The 23290-nt window shown below is 37.0% G+C and overlaps 1 protein-coding gene across 7 annotated transcripts in view; it reads right to left on the bottom strand.

The window, feature by feature from the left end:
• CEP128 (centrosomal protein 128) overlaps positions 1-23290 on the bottom strand; it is a 667241-nt gene that overhangs the window by 102828 nt on the left and 541123 nt on the right. For all 7 annotated transcript variants that reach the window (XM_077123220.1, XM_077123226.1, XM_077123222.1 and 4 more), the window contains one exon: positions 11006-11055. In XM_077123220.1, coding sequence (XP_076979335.1) covers positions 11006-11055 — 50 coding nt within the window. The remainder of the gene's footprint in view (positions 1-11005; positions 11056-23290) is intronic.

Here is a 23290-nt window from a genome sequence, read left to right on the forward strand (position 1 = left end):
CAGCTAGGTTGATAGAACAGTGGAATGGTCTTTTGAAAACCCAATTATGGTCCAATTACATGGCAATACCTTGCAGGGCTGGGCAATATTCTCCAGGAGGCTGGGTATGCTCTGAATTAGTATCCAATCTATGGTGCTGTTTCTCCCATAGCCAGGATTCACAGGTCCAGGAATCAAGGGGTGGAAATGGGAGTGGCACCACTCGCTATTATCCCTAATGATTCACTAGGAAAATTTTGCTTCCTGTCTCTTGTATCCTTGAGCTCTGCCAGTCTATAGGTTTAGTTCCAGAAGAAGGAGTGCTTCCACCTGGAGAAACAACAATGATTCCATTGAACTGGAATCGAAGATTGCCACCTGATCACTTTAGGCTACTCATGCTTCTGGATCAACAGGCAAAGAAGGGGATTACTTTACAGGCTGGGGTGACTGACCCTGACATTCAAGGGGAAATAGGAAAGCAACTACACAATGGAGGTAAAGAAGAATTTTCCTGGAATACAGGAAATCCTGTAGAGCATCTCTTAGTACTATCATGCCCTGTGATTAAAGTCAATGGAAAATTGCAACAATCCAATCCAGGCAGGATCACCAATGGCTCAGAAACTTCAGAAATGAAAGTTTGGGTTACCTTACCAAGCCCAAGCAAAGAACCACTGCCAACTGAGGTACATGCTGAGGGTAAAGGGAACATGGAATGGTCTAGTAAAAGCAGGCAGTGATAAATATGAACTATGACCATGCGATCAGTTACAGAATTGAGGATTATAATGGTATGAATATTTCTCCCTTGCTTTGTAATTAGTATCTATGTAGTCATACAAAAAGCAAATATCTTTGTTTTCCTCTGTATTATATGACATAAATTGTATTGTTCATGTTACAATATCTAATTTGTAGGATATCATGTTTAATAGTGAATGTTACTCAAGGACTTGCAGCATATTCTGGAAAGATTTAAAAGATTTAATGCATTTCTGGTTGTATGCAGGAAACCAGATTATTGGGTGAGGAAAAAAATGTGTCTGTTATTGTTTTCTATTTAGAAGTTAAGTATGGTTTAGGTGATATGTATAGCTGCCAAGTTGACAAGGGGTAGGCAGTAATGGTCAGGTTCATGTGTCAAATTGGCCAGGTTATGGTGCCCAGTTGTCTGGTTAAGCAAGCACTGCCCTATCTGTTGCTGTGAGGACATTTCATGGACTTAAATTATGAGTACATTTGTTGCATTCATGACTCATTACACCTGCAGTCAGCTAAGGCCAATATCTTCAGCAATAAGTGATGCTTAAGCTAATCAACCAAAGGCTTTTAAGGAGAATTCAGAACAGAGAATCTCTCTTTGCACTATAGCCAGCCAACTTCTCCTGGGAGTTCATTGAGGACCTTCATTGGAGCTGTCAGCTCATGGCATGCCTGACAGATTTTGGACTCTTATGTCCCCAAGGTTGCATGAGACATTTTTATAAATCTCATATTATAAATGAAAAAAAAAACAAAAAAACCCAAAAAACCTGACTCTCCACCCTCAAAAATTTCTTAAGAAAATAAAAATAAATCCATTCAAATGGAAGGTTCAAGAATATTTTCAAAACTCAATTGGGATGGATGGTGGAGTCAGATGGAAGCATAGGGAGATGAGGAATTTAGTTTGTCCTTTAGGGCAGCTAGTAAATAGGAACAGTCTGGAACAATGTTTAAGGAGAATTTCATGACCAGACACACATCATACACCAGTATGGATCAGGTTGAAGGGCCGAGATCACAGCACAGAACTGTATGTAAAGTCTCCCAAACTGTGGAGGCTGGCCTCCCTCCCCAATAGCATGGCAGGATGTTTTGGAGTCATGTCCCTGTGGGAAAAAGAAGTCTCTATTAGGAGCAAAGGAAGGAAAGCTCAAGAAGTTCCAATTGCAGATTTGATTAACAAATTAGGACTGCTGAATACAAGTTCCAAGCACAGATTAATCCAGAGCAAGCACCAAAAGAACCCAAAGGTCTTTCCCCACAGAAAGGAGGTGGAGCAGACAAAAACAAAGCAAAACAGAGCTTTTGGAGTAGGTTGAGCTCAGAATATGGGAAAAGGGCTGTGTGCTAAGAAAAGGGATACATAGAGAAGGGTACTGGCACTAGGTGGGCAAACCCAGGGGGCTGGAGATAGGCTCTGAAAATGATTTTTTCTTTTCTTCCTTTCTTTTAAACTTTTAAAACAGCCCATTAAAGAAAACCACAGGCATTTTCCATTGGCATTGCTGCCCAGGCAAGAGCAGATTCAAGGTATGTTTGAGAGACAAAGTAACTAGTCAGGGGAAGGGGATAATTACCTAAAAGGCATATCCTCACCAAGAAAAGGGGAGGAGTTAGGGCGCAGCATAAGTGGCCAATCTTATTCAGACCCCAGGGTCTGGAAAACAGAAACAGCTTAAGCCAGTCTTCTGCCTCAACCACTGTCTCAACTATGCCCCTGGCAGGGAAAAGGTCTGCTGAGAATTAAAGACTCCTTACTACTTTATACCAGTGAGGACCTGCAGGATGGCCAAGAACCACCTGCTGGGTAGGAAAGGAAAAATACAGAGTCTAGAAGCCTCACAGAAAAGTGTGACAAATTGCTGGGTTTCATTCTCAGGGAAACTTGATACTGATTACAACCTTCTCCTGAGACCTGGGCCTGTCTTATATGAGAAAATCTGATTGGAGTTGATCATATCTGGAGAGATCATCCTCAAAAAAATCCTCAAAAAAATTCCTTACAGGTAGGATAAGAACAAAAAAAAAAACAAAACCTGAAAAATTCTGATCTTCCAGAAGTTTCAGCATAACAGAAGTTATGCTAAAGGTCGAGAACAAGTTGAATTGAGTGCCAAAGAACAGACAGAAAACAAAGCCAACTAACAAGAAAACCCCAGGTAAAAGAGTGAAAACGACCTCCAGAATAAACTAATCAAGAAAATCAAATGCCTAAACATCAGCAAAAAAAAAAAAAAAATTATAAGTCATACTAGGAAAAATGAAGATATGGCCCAAAGGAAAAAACTAACACCTGAAACAAGGTACAGGAGTTGAAACAATTTAAATTGTTAAAAAAAAGAATGCTAAGTCAAATCAATGAGTTGAGGAAAGATATGGCAAAAGAGATGAAGGCTATAAAGGCAACACTGGGTGACTACGAAGAAGAACTCAAAAGCTTTAAAAAACAAATGGAAGAACTTATAGGAATGAAATGCACAATAAAAGAGGTGAAAAACACAATGGAGACATACAAGAGCAGATTTAAAGAGGCAGAAGAAAAAATTAGTGAACTAGAGGACAGGTAATCTTAAATCCTACCCACAAAAGAACAGATAGGGAGAAAAATCGATAAATACAAGCAGTGTCTCAGGGAAGTGAATGACAACATGAAGTACATGACTATATGTATAATGGATGTCCCAGAAGGAGAAAAGAAGGGAAAAGGGGCAGAAAGAATAATGGAGGAACTAATCACTGATAATTTCCCAAATCTCATGAGAGATATAAAGTTACAGATCCTAGATGCACAGTGTGCCCCAAACAGAGTAATGAACAGACATACTCCAAGACACTCACTAATCAGACTGTCAAATGTCAAAGATAAAGACATAATTCTGGAAGCAGCAAGAGAAAAGAAATCCATCACATATAAGGGAGGCTTGATAACCCCATGTGGAAACCTCTCAGCAGAAACCAAGGAGGCAAGAAGGCAGTGATATGATATACTTATGATACTGAAAGAAAAAAAAAACTACCAACCAAGAATTCTATATCTAGCAAAACTGTCCTTCAAAAATTAGAGGGAGTTTAAAATATTTTCAGAAAACCAGACACTGAGAGAGTTTGTGAACAAGAGACCTGCTCTACAAGAAATACTGAAGGGAGTATTATAGGCAGATAGGAAAAGACAGAAGAGAGAGGTCTGGAAAAGAGTGTAGGAATGAAGGCTATCAATAAGAGTAAAAAGAGAGAAAAAATGATAAAACATAAAATTAAAAAAAAATGGAAGGAGAAACTACTGTTTTTACAGTAATAATATTAAATGTTAATAGGATTAAATTCCCCAATAAAAAGACATAGACTGGCAGAATGGATTACAAAACAGGATCCATATTCATGCTGCCTACAAGAGACTCACTTTGACCCAAGGACAAAAATAGGTTGAGAATGAAAGGTTGGATAAAGATATTTCACATGAACAGAAACCAGAAAAGAGCTGAGGTAGCTCTACTAATATCGGACAAATTAGACGTCATATGTAAAACAATTAAAAGAGACAAAGAAGGACACATATCTAAAAGGGATACTGTATAACTTAGTAAAACCTAGAAAGGACAATGATGGTGATTAAATGTACAAATATAAACAACTTTTTACATGCGGGAGAACAAATGAATGACACATTCAAAGGTGTTGAAAATGGGAGGTATATGTGAAAAATACCATCAAGGCAAACTAGGGTCTGTGGTTAACAGTAACATTGTACTATTCTTCCATTAATTGTAACAAAGGCAATACACTAAAGCTAATTGTCAATAAGGGGGATAGAAGGGAGGAGTATGGAATTCTTGTTGTTGTTTCTCTTTTTTGATTTTCTTGATTCTTTATTGTTTTTCCTCTTCTTTCTTTGTGGAAGAAATGGAAAAGTCCTCATATAGAGTGTGGTGGTGAATGCATAACTGTATGATTATACCAAGGGTCATTGTTTACCTAGAATGGATTGTATGGTATGTGAATAAAACTGTTTGAAAAAATATACAGAGTTACAAGTGCTAGAGAAAACATGGCAAAGGAGATATACCTATTCACTTTTGGTAGCGAAGTAGATCAGTGCAGCACCTCTGGAGAGTAATGTGGTGGTTTCACAGGAGGCTAAGTATTGGGCTGCCATATGATCCTGCAACCCCTTCATTAGGTATATACTTGTAAGATCTGAAAGCAGGTACATGAATGGATATTTGCCCACTGGTTTTTATGGTGGTACTAATCATGACTGCCAATGGATGGAAGTGGTATAATCAACTTATTGATGGCCCACTGATGAATGGAAGGGTGAACTGTGGTGTATACATACAATGGACTATTAAGTGGTTACAAGAAGGAATGAAGTTGTAAGGTGCAACTAGGGGAATGAATCTTGAAGACATTATGTTGAGTGAAATGAGCCAGAAACAAAAGAACAAATATTGTAAGGCCTCACTATATAGACTAACTATAATGAGGAAACTCTGATAATTGAATTTGAGTGTATAGATTATCAGGGGATAGAACATGGGCAGATATCGGGCAATTGATGTTTAAGGACTACATAATATTCAATAAGTCTCATTATAAAAATTCTAGATTGTAAACTCTTATAGCAGTTACATCTATTCCTGAGTTGTATATTTCTAAATTCTGAGACACTGAACTCTACCAGGGATGAGCCTGGCCCTGGAATCATGGAGTTGAGGAAGTCTTCTTAATCAAAAGGGGGAAGCAAAATAAAGTTTCATTGGCTGAGAGATTTCAAATAGTTGAAAGGTCATAATGGAGGGGGATAAGGGGTATAGGAGGTTTTGGGTGTTCTTTTTAATTTTTATTATTTTTTTGGAGTAATGAAAATGATCGAAAATTGATTGTGATAATAAATGCACAACTATATGATGATACAGTGAGCCACTGGCTGTATACTTTGAATGGATTAAATCGTGTATGAATATATCTCAATAAAATTGTATTAAAAAAGATCACCCCCCCCCCCCAAAAAAAAAGCCAGCTGGAAGAGTAGTTTAACGTAATATGGGTTATCTGAAAAACAGCATATCCATAATGCCACTTGATATACTTCAGGGGCATGGGCTTCCAGAATTTTAGAAAAGAAAATGCATTATTCTTTTTAAAAATGTAAACCTAATTTTTCTCAATTAAATGAAATAATTCATTTCTAGTGGAAATGTGGTACTAAAGAATGTGTCTGGAGATACCTGTGACAATATTTAAACACCTAAAATGTCCCCCTTTTCCTCATAAAATAATGAGATTGATATTCAAAAGTAGCCCATGTAATCAGTCATTATTGCTACATTGTAACTTTTAACTTCTGTATTATATTTAGTAACTACCCATAGATATAACACTACCTTCAGCTCCTCAGCATGACCTGACAAAAATATGAATTTAAGTTTCATTGTTGCCCAAGGAAAGGAATGGGAGGGAGGGAGGAAGGTAAAAGGGAATGGAAGGAGAGCTCCATGAGGTAGGAACCCTTATTTATCTTTTTTTACTGTTATATATCCAGCTATAGCAGCACAGTGTCTGGCACACAGTAGGTGCAAATAAATACTTGGTATATATATAATTAAAATTTGTTGAGTACCTGACAGGCATCATTTTTCACATTTTTTTTTATCTTAGTTAATTTTTTCTACAATCCTATGAAGTATTAGTATTGTCCCCAATTTATAGATGTGGATTGCTACCTCAAAATGACTTACAGTTGACCTACAAAAAGAGGAAGATATATAGGAAAAAATCACTTTCATAATCATCTAGTTTTATCTCATTTCAAATAAATGAAAAGTGAGAGGATCATATATTAGCAGAAGAGGAGGTACAAATGAGTTTTCCAGGTACTCTGTTTAGTGACTGTACATAGGTAGAGCTTTGGAGCTTTTCTTAACCAAGCAGGATACTAACTCTTTGGGTATGCTTTGAATTCTGGGGCTCACAACACAACATGGTGAAAACAGAAAGTCCAGGTTGATATTTACAGAAATGAAAACAAAAAGTAGCAGCAACAGCAGCAAACATCACCAGCAAGCCATGATTAACAAGGTGTTAGAGTCACTGAACACTTTTCAACTAAACTGATGAAAAAAGGATTACTTTTTATGTCTATTTTAAATATTTCAACTCATTTTGAGCAGGTTAAAGAAAGAAATTGCCTGTTTCAACACACCTCAAACCCATATGCAAATGGAAGTCTGATACTGAACCACACATTTATAGTCAAAGACAATACTTTATTCAGACAAGCAGCACACAATGCAACTGCAAATGAATGTCACAAAAAATGAGCCAGGCAACGTTAAGCTCCAATGAAGAATTTTGGTAATTATAAACTACATTGCAAAAATCACTCTCAAATATGTTTGTCTTCATTGTCTGTGAAAACACTCTTCTCCTTGTACCCCTTCCTTGTCCTTTTATCCTTTTCCATTTCCATTGATTCCTATCACTCATGCCAAATTACTCACTTATTAACCTTTTGTTCCACCACTACATTAAAAGGGGAGCGTGAAAGAGTATGTATGTCTATGTGTGCATGTGTGTGTGTGTGTGTGTACAAGAAAGATAGAACTTGAACTTGGAAGTTCCTCCTCCCAGATGGTAAATTTTAATTTTTAATCCTAAATTCCATAGGTAAAAGGGTCTAAGAATTTAACAAATATTTATTCAATTCTCTTGATTATTTTCTCCTTGAAACATTCTTTGCTAAGCTTAATGCCAGCATGTTCTCCTGGTATCTCCTTTATGTTTTAGACTGTTTTGCAGGCTTTTCACCTTAAGCTTTGTATGTAAATGTTGGTACCACCTAGGGTTTTGGCCTAGGCTTTCATATCTTCTCATTGTATTCTGCTTTCCTAGGGAGTTCTCATTTGCTCCCATGACTTTCAGTATCATACATATGATATGGCACTAGACCTGATGACACCAAATTCTATATGTCTAACTCAAATCCCTCATGAGCTTCAGACTTTTATATGAAACTCCTTCTTGACACTGCCACATGATGTTTTAAAGAACCCAAACTCTAAAGATCAAAAATTGAAAACAATCATCTTTCCCTGTCTTATTGACAGGCACAATAATGCATGAAGTTGCTCAATCAAGAAATGCAGGACTCATACTTGATTCCTCCCTTTCTACTCCCTGAAAATTTCTCTTAAGGCCACATGGCTTTTATATCCTAAAATATATTAAGAAAACCTACCTACTCTTCAGGCTGTCTTCTACCAACCAATTCAGGTCTCTAACATCTCTTGCCAATATTATTACAAATCACTCTTTCAATGGTCTCCATGGTTTCAATCTTGCCTGCCCTTAACAGTTTTCAACTTAGCAGCCAGTCATCTATCACAAATGGAAATTTGATCACAGTATTCTCTTGTTTAAAACTCATAACTGCTTCTCCATATACTAAAGGTAAAGTCCAAGCTTTCTTATGGGGCCCTTTAGAGCTCTTCTTTCTTTGCAGACTCTCTTGCCTCTCCTCTCTTAGATGCTATACTCCACCATATGAAGCTTTTTTCACTTTCTTAATCATGTAATTGATGCTCTCTTTTACCTCAGGCTCTCCCATTCCCTTCCCTCAAACTAGAAATTTTCTTATCTTCATCCCTAACTTGCCTAGCTCACTCCTAGTTATCATTTAAATATCAGTTTCTTTTAGAGAGCCTTTCTAGATTGAACCTGATCCCAGCTCACCCTATCCACTTTCAATTCCAGTTAACCTCTCTTCACTTTCACCCAGTCTATCCTTATGCCAACCAAACAAGGGCAGGTGTAACTTATATACTTCTCTAATATCACTTTTTAATATTTTATTTTAAAAAATTTAATCGACTTTTATCTACAGGGTATGAAGTTTTCCCAGGATACTTAGCATACTTTATATCTCTAGCACCTAGTATAGTGATTTCATAGAACTGGTGCTCAATAAATATTTTTTCAATGAGTAGATGGAACACTTTTTATTTATAGGAAATTGGGAAGGATTTAGAGATAAATAAAATACCCACCACCTTTAAGATGGATAGCATTAATTCTAGAATGTCTATTATACATAACAATTGGATGATAATGAATAAATAAAATTGACTCCAATTTGGATACATGGGGATTCACTGACATTATAAATTGGAATTAAATATTTAAATTTCCTTTCTGAGATATTCTAATCCACAATGAAGGCTTCTGGAATGCAGTTTATGATTTTACATTAAAGATGAAGAAAAAAGGCACAGCAAAGTTAATTGAGTGACTCAAGTTTACCCCCCAGTAAAACAGAGACAGTGTTAGAACTTAAAAGCCAAAAATGTCAACCTCTAATCCTTGGTGCTATCTTCTTTTTTATAAATGACTGTCTTTCCCCCCCAAAGTTCTATTGTGTGATTGAGTGATTGAATTACTTTAACCTATATACTTTAATAGTCTTCATCAACACATATTTTATATTATCAAGACTACACACAAATGATACTTACATTTTAACAGAGAAACTCAGGAACGTAGGCACTTTAACATGGATTTTCATTTAGTTTCTATAATTAAAAGCTTTCTGTGATGCACCACTGTACTAAGGTACATGTATTTAAGTCATCAACCACTACCCTACATTGAGATGTGTCAATTCCCTCTTTGTTCTTAATAGAGTCTAAGTATCAGATACTAACTGCCACCACAAAGTGCCAAACATTTAACTCTTTCACTGTTGGACATCATATTGGATACTATAAATGTCCATAAGTGGTTCACTGGCACATTCTATTGCACTGGATGGACAATTGTAGAAAATGCTGCCAGTACTTAAAAAGCATCTGAGAAACAACATAGACTATTAAATTTAATAGGATTACTGGTTCCAACATTTGTATTGTGAGAGAAATAAACTCAAAAAGTTTGTCTGCCATTTCAAAAGGCCAGCTCTGTACTCGATAAATATGTTTATACGTGGTATTCTAAAACTAACAGCAAACAAAATGCACAGCCAAAGTGTCTCAAAAAACCTGTATTATCTTCTAAATATACATACTTATGTACATAAAGCTTTGCTTTTTATAACACCCATGCACTGCTGAAATTAATTTCTCAGAGATAGGTAGGATGGTATGCATATGAGATTTTTTCTGACTCTAGACTGGAGCAACCAGAGTTCTTAAACTGAATACAGCTTAAAATGTAAAAAAAATCTAATCTATAAAACCTGTAGCTAACATGTGCCACTTTCATTAGATGTATAAAACTATAGATTCTCTCATTATTTTCAACTCAGTAATGCAGTTTTCTTTTAAGGGACACATAATCAAATAGAAGGATTTCCAATCATAGAAGATTTCCCTTTCTCTTTGGGTATTACTTGACCCATCCTTCATTCACCAGGAGCAAACATTGTTACCTCTACAGCATTCAAGCTGGCTCCTATCACTCTCTAGTACTGCCTTGCACCTTCAGGCCAACTAAGAACTCTAAATGCCCAAAGTATTTCCTCTTCTTAATTTCAAACATGACATTAAGTGAATTGGTTCTGTCATGTCAGTATAATTGATTATGTTTCCTCTAATAAAGATAGACACTTTAATTATCATTTTTAAGTTACTCCACTGCAAAAGAAAGAGAGAACTACTACTGCCAGATGTCAACTTAACATCAATTGCTCATACCATGGAAATGTCAATTAAAAGTCTAGTGGAATCTTTCAAACAAAATTTTATAGACCAAGAAATATGTATAAATTGAGAGACTGTAAAATTTAAGTTTTAAGCTCTATATCAGTGTAAATTTTAAGCTCTATATCAGTGTTAACATTGGTAGGTCATTGATAGATGGCATTTATGGAGTCAAAATAATTTTGACTTTCACTTGAAAATGGAGATCTCATGAATTCATACTCATTCATCAGCCCTGTTTTTGAGGAAATAACTCAAAAGGATGGATGTTGCTCTAATTTACTATTGCTGCAGTTTCTTTTAAGCTATACTGAAGAATAAAGGTTTCTTTCAAGGGTTGCATAAAGGATGAGTTGGCTTCCTGCTTTAAGGAGTGTGTAAGTGTTTTCAAAGATTTCTAAAAGAAAGCAAATGCCAATTGGCTCTAAAGTTCTGACACTGCAATTTTCACCCCATTTGCCATCATGGTCTGAATGTGACAAGAAAAACAAATAAAGGACAATGAAATAAAAAATACGAGTGTATTTATCCTAAGGACACTTGACCTATTTAAGAATTTAATTTACCTGTAGAGATTCCATTTCTTCATCTTTTCTGTGAGTCTCCTCCAGCAAATCTACAAGAAAGCAAAATTCCCATTTAAATACAATGGACAGATTGGTTGCATAATTTCCAAACCCAATTCAGTCAGTAGCTTGGATAAACCATTACCTGGAAAGAGAATTTTGATTAAATGCTACAAACTAAGTAAAAGAAATGCCCTCTGATACCAACTGATAAGATGTGGCAGTGCTCTGAACCTTGCAGAACTTAAGCTAGTTTAGAAGCCCCAGGAGACCCTGTCTTTACATAACATACCAGAGAACCAGCCCAACTCAATTATAAATAAAATCATACCAAATGCTTTAGGAATTTGGTCAAGTGCTTATATAACTGAGAAGTAATGCAAAATTTCCTTCTAAAAGAAGAGATTTTTCTTTTCTTTCGAAAGACAAATTATTTGCCTTTAAAATAAGCTCTCCAAGCCAAGGTCCAATCCCAGAGTTAATTTTTATAACCAAATTAAACCATTTTGGAATAATGCATTCATTAATACAAATAGAACACCACCTTAACTATAAAGTCATATTAATTATCATTTCACACTGAGAAGTAAGAAACATTGAAGCTACATCAGACCAAGAATTTGGTACCATCTCAGAGAAATTAGTGGTTGGAAGGGAAGGTGGTCAATTGTAGAAAGTTCTATCTTAATGCATGTGTACAGCCATGGTGTCTCAGTGCCCTATAGTGAGGCTTTATGAACTTGCTATAAAGGAACATATATTTGGCAATCAGAATTTTCTGCCCACAGGTATATCACCCTCTGCTATGATCTTATTAGATATCAGAAACCTAGAAAAGGCTGTGATGTGTCAGAACGTGGATGAAAACTGGTCAGAAACACCTATAGCAACACATATCAATATCAGTATTTGCTTTACCTCAAAAAGGCAAAGGCAAATGTTTTTAGCAAGTGTTACACTAGATAAAGCAGGAAACAGTAATAAAGTGGGTGGCTAAGTCACATTTGTAAATGTCAAAATTGGGCAGGTAAAATACTGAAGCTCAGGAGACCTGGCAGATTCGTAAGAGACTGGGGATGGCCCTTTAGACTCAATAGCTAAGAGTGCTACAGGACAGTGGAAAGCAATCTGCTCAAGACAATATTCTGGGATAAAGGATAAATGGTAGTTCCCACTCTGTATTCCTTAGAGGAGCTGACCTTGACTCTCCAAATCTCCAATAATCAGAGTCACAACAATAAAGTTAAGAAGCATGTTAATGTTTTAGTATGTATTTTTAAAGGGATTTTTGGTTGGTATCAGGTTCTCAAACCATAAGACAGGGAAACTGACTCAGGGTGTTAATCCTTCAATCATTCTTCTTCCTATATCCTTACTTCTTTGTTACATGTTACCTCCATCAAGAGATTATATCTGGAAGAAGGTGCCAAGATGATGGCTTAGCAAGGTGTAGGATTTAGTTCGACCTGCAGAACAGCTACTAAATAACCAGGAACAATACAGAACATCTCCTGGGGCCACGTCAGTGACCAGACACACAGCACACCCTAGTCTGGACCAGCTGGACCAGCTGCAAGCCCCCCCCAGAACTATGAGTTCCCCAAGCCATGGTGGCTGGAATCCCTCCCAGCAGGCTGCTTCCCAGAGGGGAAAGGAAAGAGACTTTACCAGCAGCAGGGGTTGAGGGCAACTAAGCTTCAATTGGGGAATTAATTCACAAATTCTGACTACTAAAAATAGGCCCCCAGCTCAGGTGAACCTGGTCAAAGTGGAGGTCACTCATTTTTGCCCAGCGCTAAGGGGGCAGGACTGATGGAAAAGGATAAAAAAAGAAACAGAGGTTTTTGTGGCTGTGTTTCTACAAAGGCTTAACTGCCTTTCAATACAGCGGCAGGACTTCTCAGGCTGCAGCTGCCCCAGGCATAGGCAGAAACAAGCTTGTTTAAGAGGTTGTCTGGAGCCTGTGCCTTCCCCTGTGGAGGAGTGAGACCCAATTCAGGTGGAATCACTCCCTCAAGGAATTCAGACCCCAGGTAGGGCTTGGTAATTTGAAACCATTAAAAGCAGCCTACAACCCCTCCTCTGTCTCCACCACGCCCCCAGCAGGGAGAGTCTGCCAAAGTTAAAGGTACCACATCATCTTATGCTGGAAGGACCTGCAGGCAGACAAGCGCCACATACTGAGCAGGATAAGAAAAACAGAGCCCAGAGACAACAGGAAAATCTTTCAACCTTATCCTCAAGGAAAACTGACACAGGTGACTCTTTCTTCCTGACAGGAGGACAGTTTGGTATGGGAAAATCAGGCAGGGGTCTATAATACCTAAGTAGATCCTCCTAAGGGTGGGGTGGAAAAGCCATCATTCAGAGAGGGCAGGAAACAAGAAAACAATAATTGAAAGTTTTCCTCTGTTAAACAAAACCTAAGCTAGTGGCCCAGAAAAAGCTGAACTGAATGTCAAAGAACAGACAGAAAACAAATTCATCCAGCAAGAAAATCTTAGGTAAAAGAAGTGAAAACAATCTCCAGAAAAAACTAATTAAGGTAATTAAATGCCTAGATGCCAGCAAAAAATAACAAATCACACTAGGAAAATTGAAGATATGGCCCAGTCAGAGGAACAAACCAACAATCAAATGAGATACAGGAGTTGAAATGATTAATTCAGAATGTACGAACAGAAATGGAAAACCTTATAAAAAATCAAATCAATGAATTGAGGGGGGATATAAAGAAGGCAAGGAATGAACAAAAAGAAGAAATCAAAAGTCTGAAAAAAACAAATCTCAGAACTTATGGGAATGAAAGGCACAGTAGAAGAGATAAAAAAAAAATGGAAACCTATAATGTTAGATTTCAAGAGGCAGAAGATAGGATTAGTGAACTGGAGGATGGAACATATGAAATCCAACAAGCAAAAGAAAATACAGGGAAAAAATGGAAAAATATGAGCAGGGACTCAGGGAATTGAATTGACGATATGAAGTGCATGAATATGTATGTTGTGGGTGTCCCAGATGGAGAAGAGAAGGGAAAAGGAGTAGAAAAACTAATGGAGGATAGTAACACTGAAAATTTCCCAACTCTTATGAAAGACTTAAAATTACAGACCCAAGAAGTGCAGCGTACCCCAAAAGAGAATAGATCCAAATAGATGTACTCCAACACACTTACTAATCAGAATGTCAGAGGTCAAAGAGAAAGAATCTAGAAAGCAGTAAGAGAAAAGCAATCCATCACATACAAGGAAAGCCCAATAAAATAATGTGTAGATTTCTCAGTAGAAACCATGGAGTCAAGAAGACAGTGGGATGATATATTTAAATTACTAAAAGAGAAAAACTGCCAACCAAGAATTCTATATTCAGCAAAACTGTCCTTCAAAAATGAGGGAGAAATGAAAACATTTTCAGCCAAAAAATCACTGAGAGAATTTGTGACCAAGAGACTGGCTCTGCAAGAAATACTAAAGGGAGCACTAGAGGCAGATATGAAAAGACAGGAGAGAGACGTGTGGAGAAGAGTGTAGAAAGGAAGACTATCAGCAAAGGTAAAAAGAAGAAAAATTAGATATGACATGTAAAATCCAAAAAGGAAAATGGTAAAAGAAAGTACTACCCATACAGTAATAACACTAAATGTTAATGGATTAAACTCCCCAATCAAAAGACATACACTGGCAAAATGGATTAAAAAACAGGACCCATCTATACACTGTCTACAGGAAACACATCTTAGACCCAAGGATAAACATAGGATGAAAGTGAAAAGTTGGGAAAAGATATTTCATGCAAATAACAATCAGAAAAGAGCAAGGATAGGTGAATATCCAACAAATTAGACTTCAAATGTAAAACAGTTAAAAGAGACAAAGAAGGACACTATGTATTAATAAAGGGAACAATTCAACAAGAAGACATAACAATCATCAATATTTATGCACTGAACCAGAATGACCCAAAATACATAAGGCAAACACTGAAAAGAGAAATTGACACATCTACCATAATAGTTGGAGACTTCAATTCCACACTCTCATCAATGGACAGAACATCTAGACAGAGGATCAATAAAGAAACAGAGAATTTGAATAACACAATAAATGAGCTAGACTTAACAGACATATATAGAACATCACAACCCACAAAAGCAGGATACACCTTTTTCTCAAGTGCTCATGGATCATTCTCAAGGTTAGACCTTATGCTGGGTCACAAAGCAAGTCTCAACAAATTTAAAAAGTTTGAAATCATACACAACACTTTCTCAGATCATACAGGAATGAAGATGGAAATCAATAATAGGTAGAGTGCCAAAAAATTCACAAATACGTTGTGCTGGTTTAAAAGGAAGTATGCCCCCTACAAAAGCCATGATTAATCAAAAACCCATTTCATAAAGGTAGAATAATCCCTATTCAATACGTATATTTGAAACTCTAATCAGACCATCTCCCTGGATGATGTGATTTAGTCAAGAGTGGTTGTTAAACTGGATTAGGTGATGACATGTCTCCACCCATTTGGGTGGGTCTTGATTGGTTTATTGGAGTCCTATAAAAAAGGAAACATTTTGGAGAATGGGAGATTCAGAGAGAGCAGAGAATGCTGCATCACCACGAAGCAGAGAGTCCATCAGCCAGCAACCTTTGGAAATGAAGAAGGAAAACACCTCCCTGGAAGCTTCATGAAACCAGAAGCCAGGAGAGAAAGCTAGCAGATGACGTTGTGTTTGCTATGTGCCCTTCCAGCTGAGAGAGAAGCCCTGACTGTGTTCGCCATGTGCCTTCTCACTTGAGAGAGAAACCCTGAACTTCATCAGCCTTCTCGAATCAAGGTATCTTTCCATGGATGCCTTTGATTGGACATTTCTATAGACTTGTTTTAATTGGGACATTTACTCAGCCTTAGAAGTGTAAACTTGCAACTTATTAAATTCTCCCTTTTTAAAATCCATTCCGTTTCTGGTATATTGCATTACAGCAGCTAGCAATCTAGAACACATGTGAAGGCTCAACAACCCACTCTTAAACAACCAGTGGGTCAAGGAAGAAATTACAAGACAAATCAGTAAATATCCTGAGGCAAATGAAAATGAAAACACAGCATATTAAAACTTATGGGATGCAGCAAAGGCAGTGCTAAGAGGGAAATTTATTGCCCTCAATGCCTATATCAAAAAAGAAGAAGGGGAAAAATCAAGAAATTAACTGTCCACTTGGAAGAAGTACAGAAAGAACAGCAAACTCACCCCAAAGCAAGCAAAATGAAAGAAATAACAAAGATTAGAGCAGAAGTAAATGAAATTGAGAACATGAAAACAATTGAGAAAATTAAAACCAGAAGCTGGTTCTACAAGAAAATCAATAAGATTGATGGATCCTTAGAAAGAATGACAAAAAGAAGAAGAGAAAGGATGCAAATAAATAAGATCAGAAATGGAAGAGGAGACATAACCACTGACACCAGAGAAACGAAGGAAGTAATGAGAGGATACTATGAACAACTTTATGCTAATAGATACAACAATGTAGATGAAACGGACAACTTCCTAGAAAGGCATGAACAACCAACTCTGACTTGAGAAGAAAAAGACGACCTCAACAAACCAATCACAAGTAAAGAAATTGAATCAGTCATTAAGAAGCTTCCCAAAAAGAAAAGTCCAGGACAAGATGGCTTCACATGTGAATTCTACCAAACTTTCCAGAAAGAATTAGTACCAATCCTGCTCAAACTCTTCAAAAAAATTGAAGAGGAGGGAAAGCTACCTAATTCATTCTACAAAGCCAACACTATACAAAAGCCAGACAAAGATATTACAAAAAAAGAAAACTACAGACCAATCTCTCTAATGAATATAGATGCAAAAATCCTCAATAAAATTCTAGCAAATCGAATCCAGCAACACATTAAAAGAATTATACATCATGACCAAGTAGGCTTCATCCCAGGTATGCAAAGATGGTTCAACGTAAGAAAATCAATTGATGTAACACACCATATCAACAAATCAAAGCAGAAAAACCACATGATCATCTCAATTGATGCAGAAAAGGCATATGACAAAATTCAACATCCTTTCCTGTTGAAAGCAGTTCAAAGGATAGGAATAGAAGGGAACTTCCTCAAAATGACAAAGGGAATGTATGAAAAACCCACAGCTAACATCATCCTCAATGGGGAAAAATAGAAAACTTTTCCTCTGAGATCAGGAACAAGACAAGGATGTCCACTATCAACACTGTTAGTCAACATTGTGTTGGAAGTTCTAGCCAGAGCAATTAGACAAGAAAAAGAAATACAAAGCATCAAAATTGGAAAGCAAAAAGTAAAACTCTCACTGTTTGCAGATGATATGATACTATATGTCGAAAACCCTGAAAAATCCACAGCAAAACTACTAGAGCTAATAAATGAGTACAGCAAAGTGGCAGGTTACAAGATCAACACCCAAAAATCTATAGTGTTTCTGGGTGGGCCATGGTGGCTCAGCAGGCAAGAATGCTTGCCTGCCATGCCAGAGGACCTGAGTTCGATTCCCGGTGCCTGCCCATGTAAAAAAATAAATAAATAAATAAATAAATAAAATCTATAGGGTTTCTATACACTAGTAATGAACAATCTGAGGAGGAAATCAAGAAAAGAATTCCATTTACAATTGGAACCAAAAGAATAAAATATTTAGGAATAAATTTAACTAAAGAGACAAAAGACCTATACAAAGAAAAGTACAAGAAATTGTTAAAAGAAATCACAGAAGACCTAAACAGATGGAAAGGTATACCGTGTTCATGGATTGGAAGACTAAATATAGTTAAGACGTCAATTCTACCTAAAGTGATTTACAGATTCAATGCAATACCAATTAAAATCCAAAAACTTACTTTTCAGAAATAGGCCAATAACCAAATTTATCTGGAATGGCAGGGTGCCCCAAATAGATAAAAGTACCCTGATTAAAAAAAAAAAACAAAGTCAGAGGTCTCACGCTACCTTCAAGGCGTATTATGAAACTACAGTGGTCAAAACAGCATGGTACTGACATAAAGGTAGATATACTGACCAATGGAATCAAATAGAGTGTTAAGATATAGACTTTCTCATGTATGGACAATTGATCTTTGATAAGGCAGTCAAGCCAACTCACCTGGGACAGAATAATCTCTTCAATAAATGGTACCTTGAGAACTGGATATCCATATGCAAAAGAAGGAAAGAGTACCCATATCTCACATTCTATACAAAAATTAACTCAATATGGATCAAAGACCTAAACATTAGATCTAAGACCATAAAACTGTTAGAAGAAAATGTAGGGAAATATCTTATAAATCTTATACTAGGAGGTGGTTTCCTAGACTTTACACCCAAAGCAAAATTAAACACTTTTGTGCATCAAAGAACTTCATCAAAAAAGTAAAAAGACAGCCTACGCAATGGAAGACAATATTTGGAAACGATATATCAGATAAAGGTCTAGTATCCAGAATTTATAAAGAGATTGTTCAACTTAACAACAAAGACAGCCAACCCAATTACAAAATGGGCAAAAGACTTGAACAGACACTTCTCAGAAGAGGGAATACAAATGGCCAAAAGGTACATGAAGAGATGCTTAACTTCCCTGGCTATCCGAGAAATGCAAATCAAAACCACAATGAGATATCATCTCACACCCACCAGAATGGCCATTATGAATAAAACAGAAAATGACAAGTGCTGGAGAGGATGTGGAGAAAGAGGCACACTTATCCACTGTTGGTGGGAATGTCAAATGGTACAACCGCCGTGGAAGGCAGTTTGGTGGTTCCTCAAAAACCTAAATATAGAATTGCCATATGACCCAGCAATACCATTGCTAGGTATCTACTCAGAGGATATGAGGGCCAGGACACAAACGGACATTTGCACACCAATGTTTATAGCAGCATTATTTAAAATTGCCAAGAGATGGAAACAGCCAAAATGTCCATCAACAGAGGAACAGCTAAACAAACTGTGGTGTATACATACAATGGAATATTATGCAGTTGCAAGACAGAATAAAGTTATGAAGTAGGTAACAACATGGATGGACCTTAAGGACATTATGCTGAGTGAGATTAGCCAGAAACAAAAGGACAAACACTGTATGGTCTCACTGATATGAACTGACATTAGTGAATAAACTTGGAGAATTTCATTGGTAACAGTGACCATCAGGAGACAGAAATAGGGTAAGATATTGGGTAATTGGAGCTGAAGGGATACAGATTGTGCAACAGGACTGAATGTAAAAACTCAGAAATGGACAGCACAATATTACCTAATTGTAATACAATTATGTTAAAACACTGAATGAAGCTGAATGTGAGAATGATAGAGGGAGGAGGGCTGGGGGCACAAATGAAATCAGAAAGAAAGATAGATGATAAAGACTGAGATGGTATAATCTAGGAATGCCTAGAGTGTATAATGATAGTGACTAAATATACAAATTTTAAAAATGTCTTTGCATGAGGAAGAACAAAGGAATGTCATTACTGGAGGGTGCTGAAAATAGATGGTAATTAATATTTAACATTTTAACGTGTGCGAGACTAAAGCAAAAAACGTTTATTTGTTGCAAAATTTATATTTTGACTAGCGTATTTCCTAATATAACTTATGTAGATGGCGTAATTGAACACCATAAGTACATGGAACCTTGAGTAGGACATGACATTTTGTTGGTTTGTGCAGAATGATGCCCTGATAAACCCCAGAGTGATTTGAACAGTGGATAAAAAAGTATTTGCAAAGTCCCCTTCTGGGAATGGTGAGAACGGGGGAAAATTCAACTTCCCCAAGTTGAATTCTTGATATTCTCACAAGCAGTGTGGACAACCAAAGTATAGGCAGAGCCCCCACTCTTGGAGTTTGTTCACATGAAACTTAATCCCACAAAGGATAGGTCAAGCCTTCTTAAAATTAGGCGTAAGAGTCACCCCCAAGAGAACCTGTTTTGTTGCTCAGATGTGGCCTCTCTCTCCAGCCAACACAACAAGCAAACTCACCACCCTCCCCCTGTCTACATGGGACATGACTCCCATGGGTGTGGACCTTCCTGGCAACACGGGACAGAAATCCTAGAATGAGCTGAGACTCAGCATGAAGGGATTGAGAAAACCTTCTCGACCAAAAGGGGGAAGAGAGAAATGAGACAAAATAAGGTATCAATGGCTGAGAGATTCCAAATAGAGTCGAGAGGTTATCCTGGAGGTTATTCTTATGCATTAAATAGATATCACCTTGTTAGTCAAGATGTAATGGAGAGGCTGGAGGGAACTGCCTGAAAATGTAGAGCTGTGTTCCAGTAGCCATGTTTCTTGATGATGATTGTATGATGATATGGCTTCCACAATGTGACTGTGTGATTGTGAAAACCTTGTGTCTGATGCTCCTTTTATCTACCTTATCAACAGATGAGCAAAACATATGGAATAAAAATAAATGATAGGGGAACAAATGTTAAAATAAATTTAGATTGAAATGCTAGTGATCAATGAAAGGGAGAGGTAAGGGGTATGGTATTTTTGAATTTTTTTCTGTTTTCTTTTTATTTTTTTCTGAATTGATGCAAATGTTCTAAGAAATGATCATGATGATGAATATGCAACTATGTGATGACAGTGTGAATTACTGATTATACATGTAGAACGGAATGATCAAAAGCTAAGAATGTTTGTGTTTGTTTGGTATTTAAAAAAAATTTTTTTTAATTGATTTAAAAAAAAGACAGAAAAAAGAGATTATATTTGAGGCTGGACTCTACTTGATTTGGCTAGTAGACTATGGCAGAAGTAATACTGTACCTGTTTTAAGTTGAGGCCTTGTACGTTTTTATTTCCTTACTTGATACCTTGTCACCACAATGTGAACATGCTTAGGCTAGCCTGCTAAATGACAATACACATGGCCCAGGACACTTCCCATCCCTGCCAATTTGAAGGCTGTCACAATTGGGATCCATCAAACCCATAGAAACAGAATTGCCCAATTGATCTACTGTTGAGGAATGAATGACGTCACCACAAAAGGCATATTCTGGTTCCAATCCTTGGTCCTGTGGTGTAAACTCATTTGCAAATAGGACCGTTGAAGATGCTATTAGTTAAGGTATGCCCAAAGTGAATGAGGTTGGGCCTTAATCCAATATGACTGAAATCTAAGAAACAAAAAAAACTGGAAACAGCAAAGAAAATCATGGGAGCAGCAAGAAGCTGGAAGTCTAGAGAACCTGGAAAGAAAGAAGATACTGCCATGAGCATTACCATGTGACAGAAAAGCCAAGGACCAAGGATCACTTGTGGCCAACTCCAGAACACCAGTCTTTGGTGAGAAAGCACTGCCTTGTTAATACCTCTGTTTTGGACTCCACCTAGCCGCAAAGCCATGAGTGTCTAAATAGCTGTTAAGCCAACCCACTGTCTGGTGTTTGTTTTAGCAGCCAGGAAAGTATACACAATCTGATAGACTTCAAAAGCCCATCTGAGACCATACAAACTGCCCAGCTCAACTTTCCTCAGCTTTCTAGACATATAAGATCACTATGGTGTGCTTACAAGGGCCTGGTCATTTTGTTCCACTGGATATTAGGAGGAACTCAGTGGGGACCTTGTAATGGATTACACTGTTAATGGTGCTGTGAAGCTAGAATGATGGATAAGGGGGCCCATCATATATAAAAAAAAAACTGACCTGACTTCTTTTGAATCAATCTGGTATGCTAAACACAAAACATCTTAGATAAAACTTGCTGGTATTGGACCTCTTACACATTCATACTCAGTACATTCATCTGATAAACAATATAAAGAATTTCTGTCTAACTGTGAGAACCTCATAGAACAATTATTACTATTACAAAATTATATTCTCTGTTTGCTTCAAATCCATAAACGTAATGAGTCATGCTGTTCTTCCAACAAACCTGATATTAGTTGACAAGGGATGATTTGAGATGGCTGAATAAAAACGACTATAAAGGGATTCCTACAACTGATATTTAAAATACAGAAGATCCCTTCTGTTGTCCCCACTGATCCTCTTCTTAATCTATAGCAAAGGTATAAGTGGTGCCCATATTGTTTTTGTTGATTTTACTGTACAACATTCCTTCTCTTTAAGAACTTCCTGTCCTCCTCCTCCATGTGCGATTTCTGTGAAATTTTCAGTCAAAGGCCAAACCTCTCTACCACAAAAAATGGATCACAACTCTGGCTGGCAGTGAGAGTTTCTAACCTCTCTGAGCATAGGAGTTAAGTAACACCAACAGCAATCCCTTTTTAGAGACTAATACAGATACTAGGAAAGAATCTCTCTTCTGAGGCTATAGGCTTATATTAGTCTGGTGCTGCAAAGGCTGGGAGTATTTTCTACTATGTAGAAGGAACCTAATCAAGAATGAAGTTGGCAAAGAAGAAAGCAGAGCCAAGAGACAGGAAGAGTTAGCTGAGAACTGGACCCACCCTTGCTTGAACCCCATAACATCTAGATTGTCATAGACTTTGTCCCTGTTGACTGAATTAGTTTAATTCGTTTTTATATTTTAAGTCTCTGGACCATGTGTCTGTACTGACTTGGAGAAAGCAGAATTGGAAATAACTTTCCATTCTACATTAGAGTGTTTCATTGTATAATAAATAGATGATGATATGAAGCTCAAAGAAAGTGCAGTTTACCTGAGATTGTCTAGTTAGTGCTAGAGTTACAAATAGAGCATTGTTTTGCTATTTTTCTACCCTATCATCTGTACCATTAAGTACTTAATTGTATCCTTCTTCATAGTTATTGATAAAAATAAATCATGCATGATTGCTTTAAGTGTTCTCTATTGTCAACAACGATGTTTTCAGTGTCTTTATATTATATTCTTCCTAATACTACCCTCCTACCTTGTGGTACTTAACCTAAATCCCCAAGCATTGCTTTCTCCACCTACAACCACTGCTCTTTGCAATTGCTCACTGGTTAGGTATACTGAGTACATAGAATAATGAACAGGGTAATTAACCTGTGCTGAAGAAATATGGCTACATTTTACTTTGCTGAAAAATGACTACCTGGACTGCAAACAGATACAAAATGAGAGACAATAGGTGAGATCCTTGGATAGGTGAAGTGATACAATGTTGTGATAATAGTGTGTGCTTAAGGCCCTCTTGTTACAATGAGCAACCTTATTATTTGTTTTTTTTTTTTTTCAGCTTTAGAGCAAATAATCAGCATGGAAAAAGCTGAAGGACTGCTCTGCTCCCTTTT

Source organism: Tamandua tetradactyla, chromosome 12, assembly GCF_023851605.1.
Source record: "Tamandua tetradactyla isolate mTamTet1 chromosome 12, mTamTet1.pri, whole genome shotgun sequence".
Taxonomy (NCBI): Eukaryota; Metazoa; Chordata; class Mammalia; order Pilosa; family Myrmecophagidae; genus Tamandua; species Tamandua tetradactyla.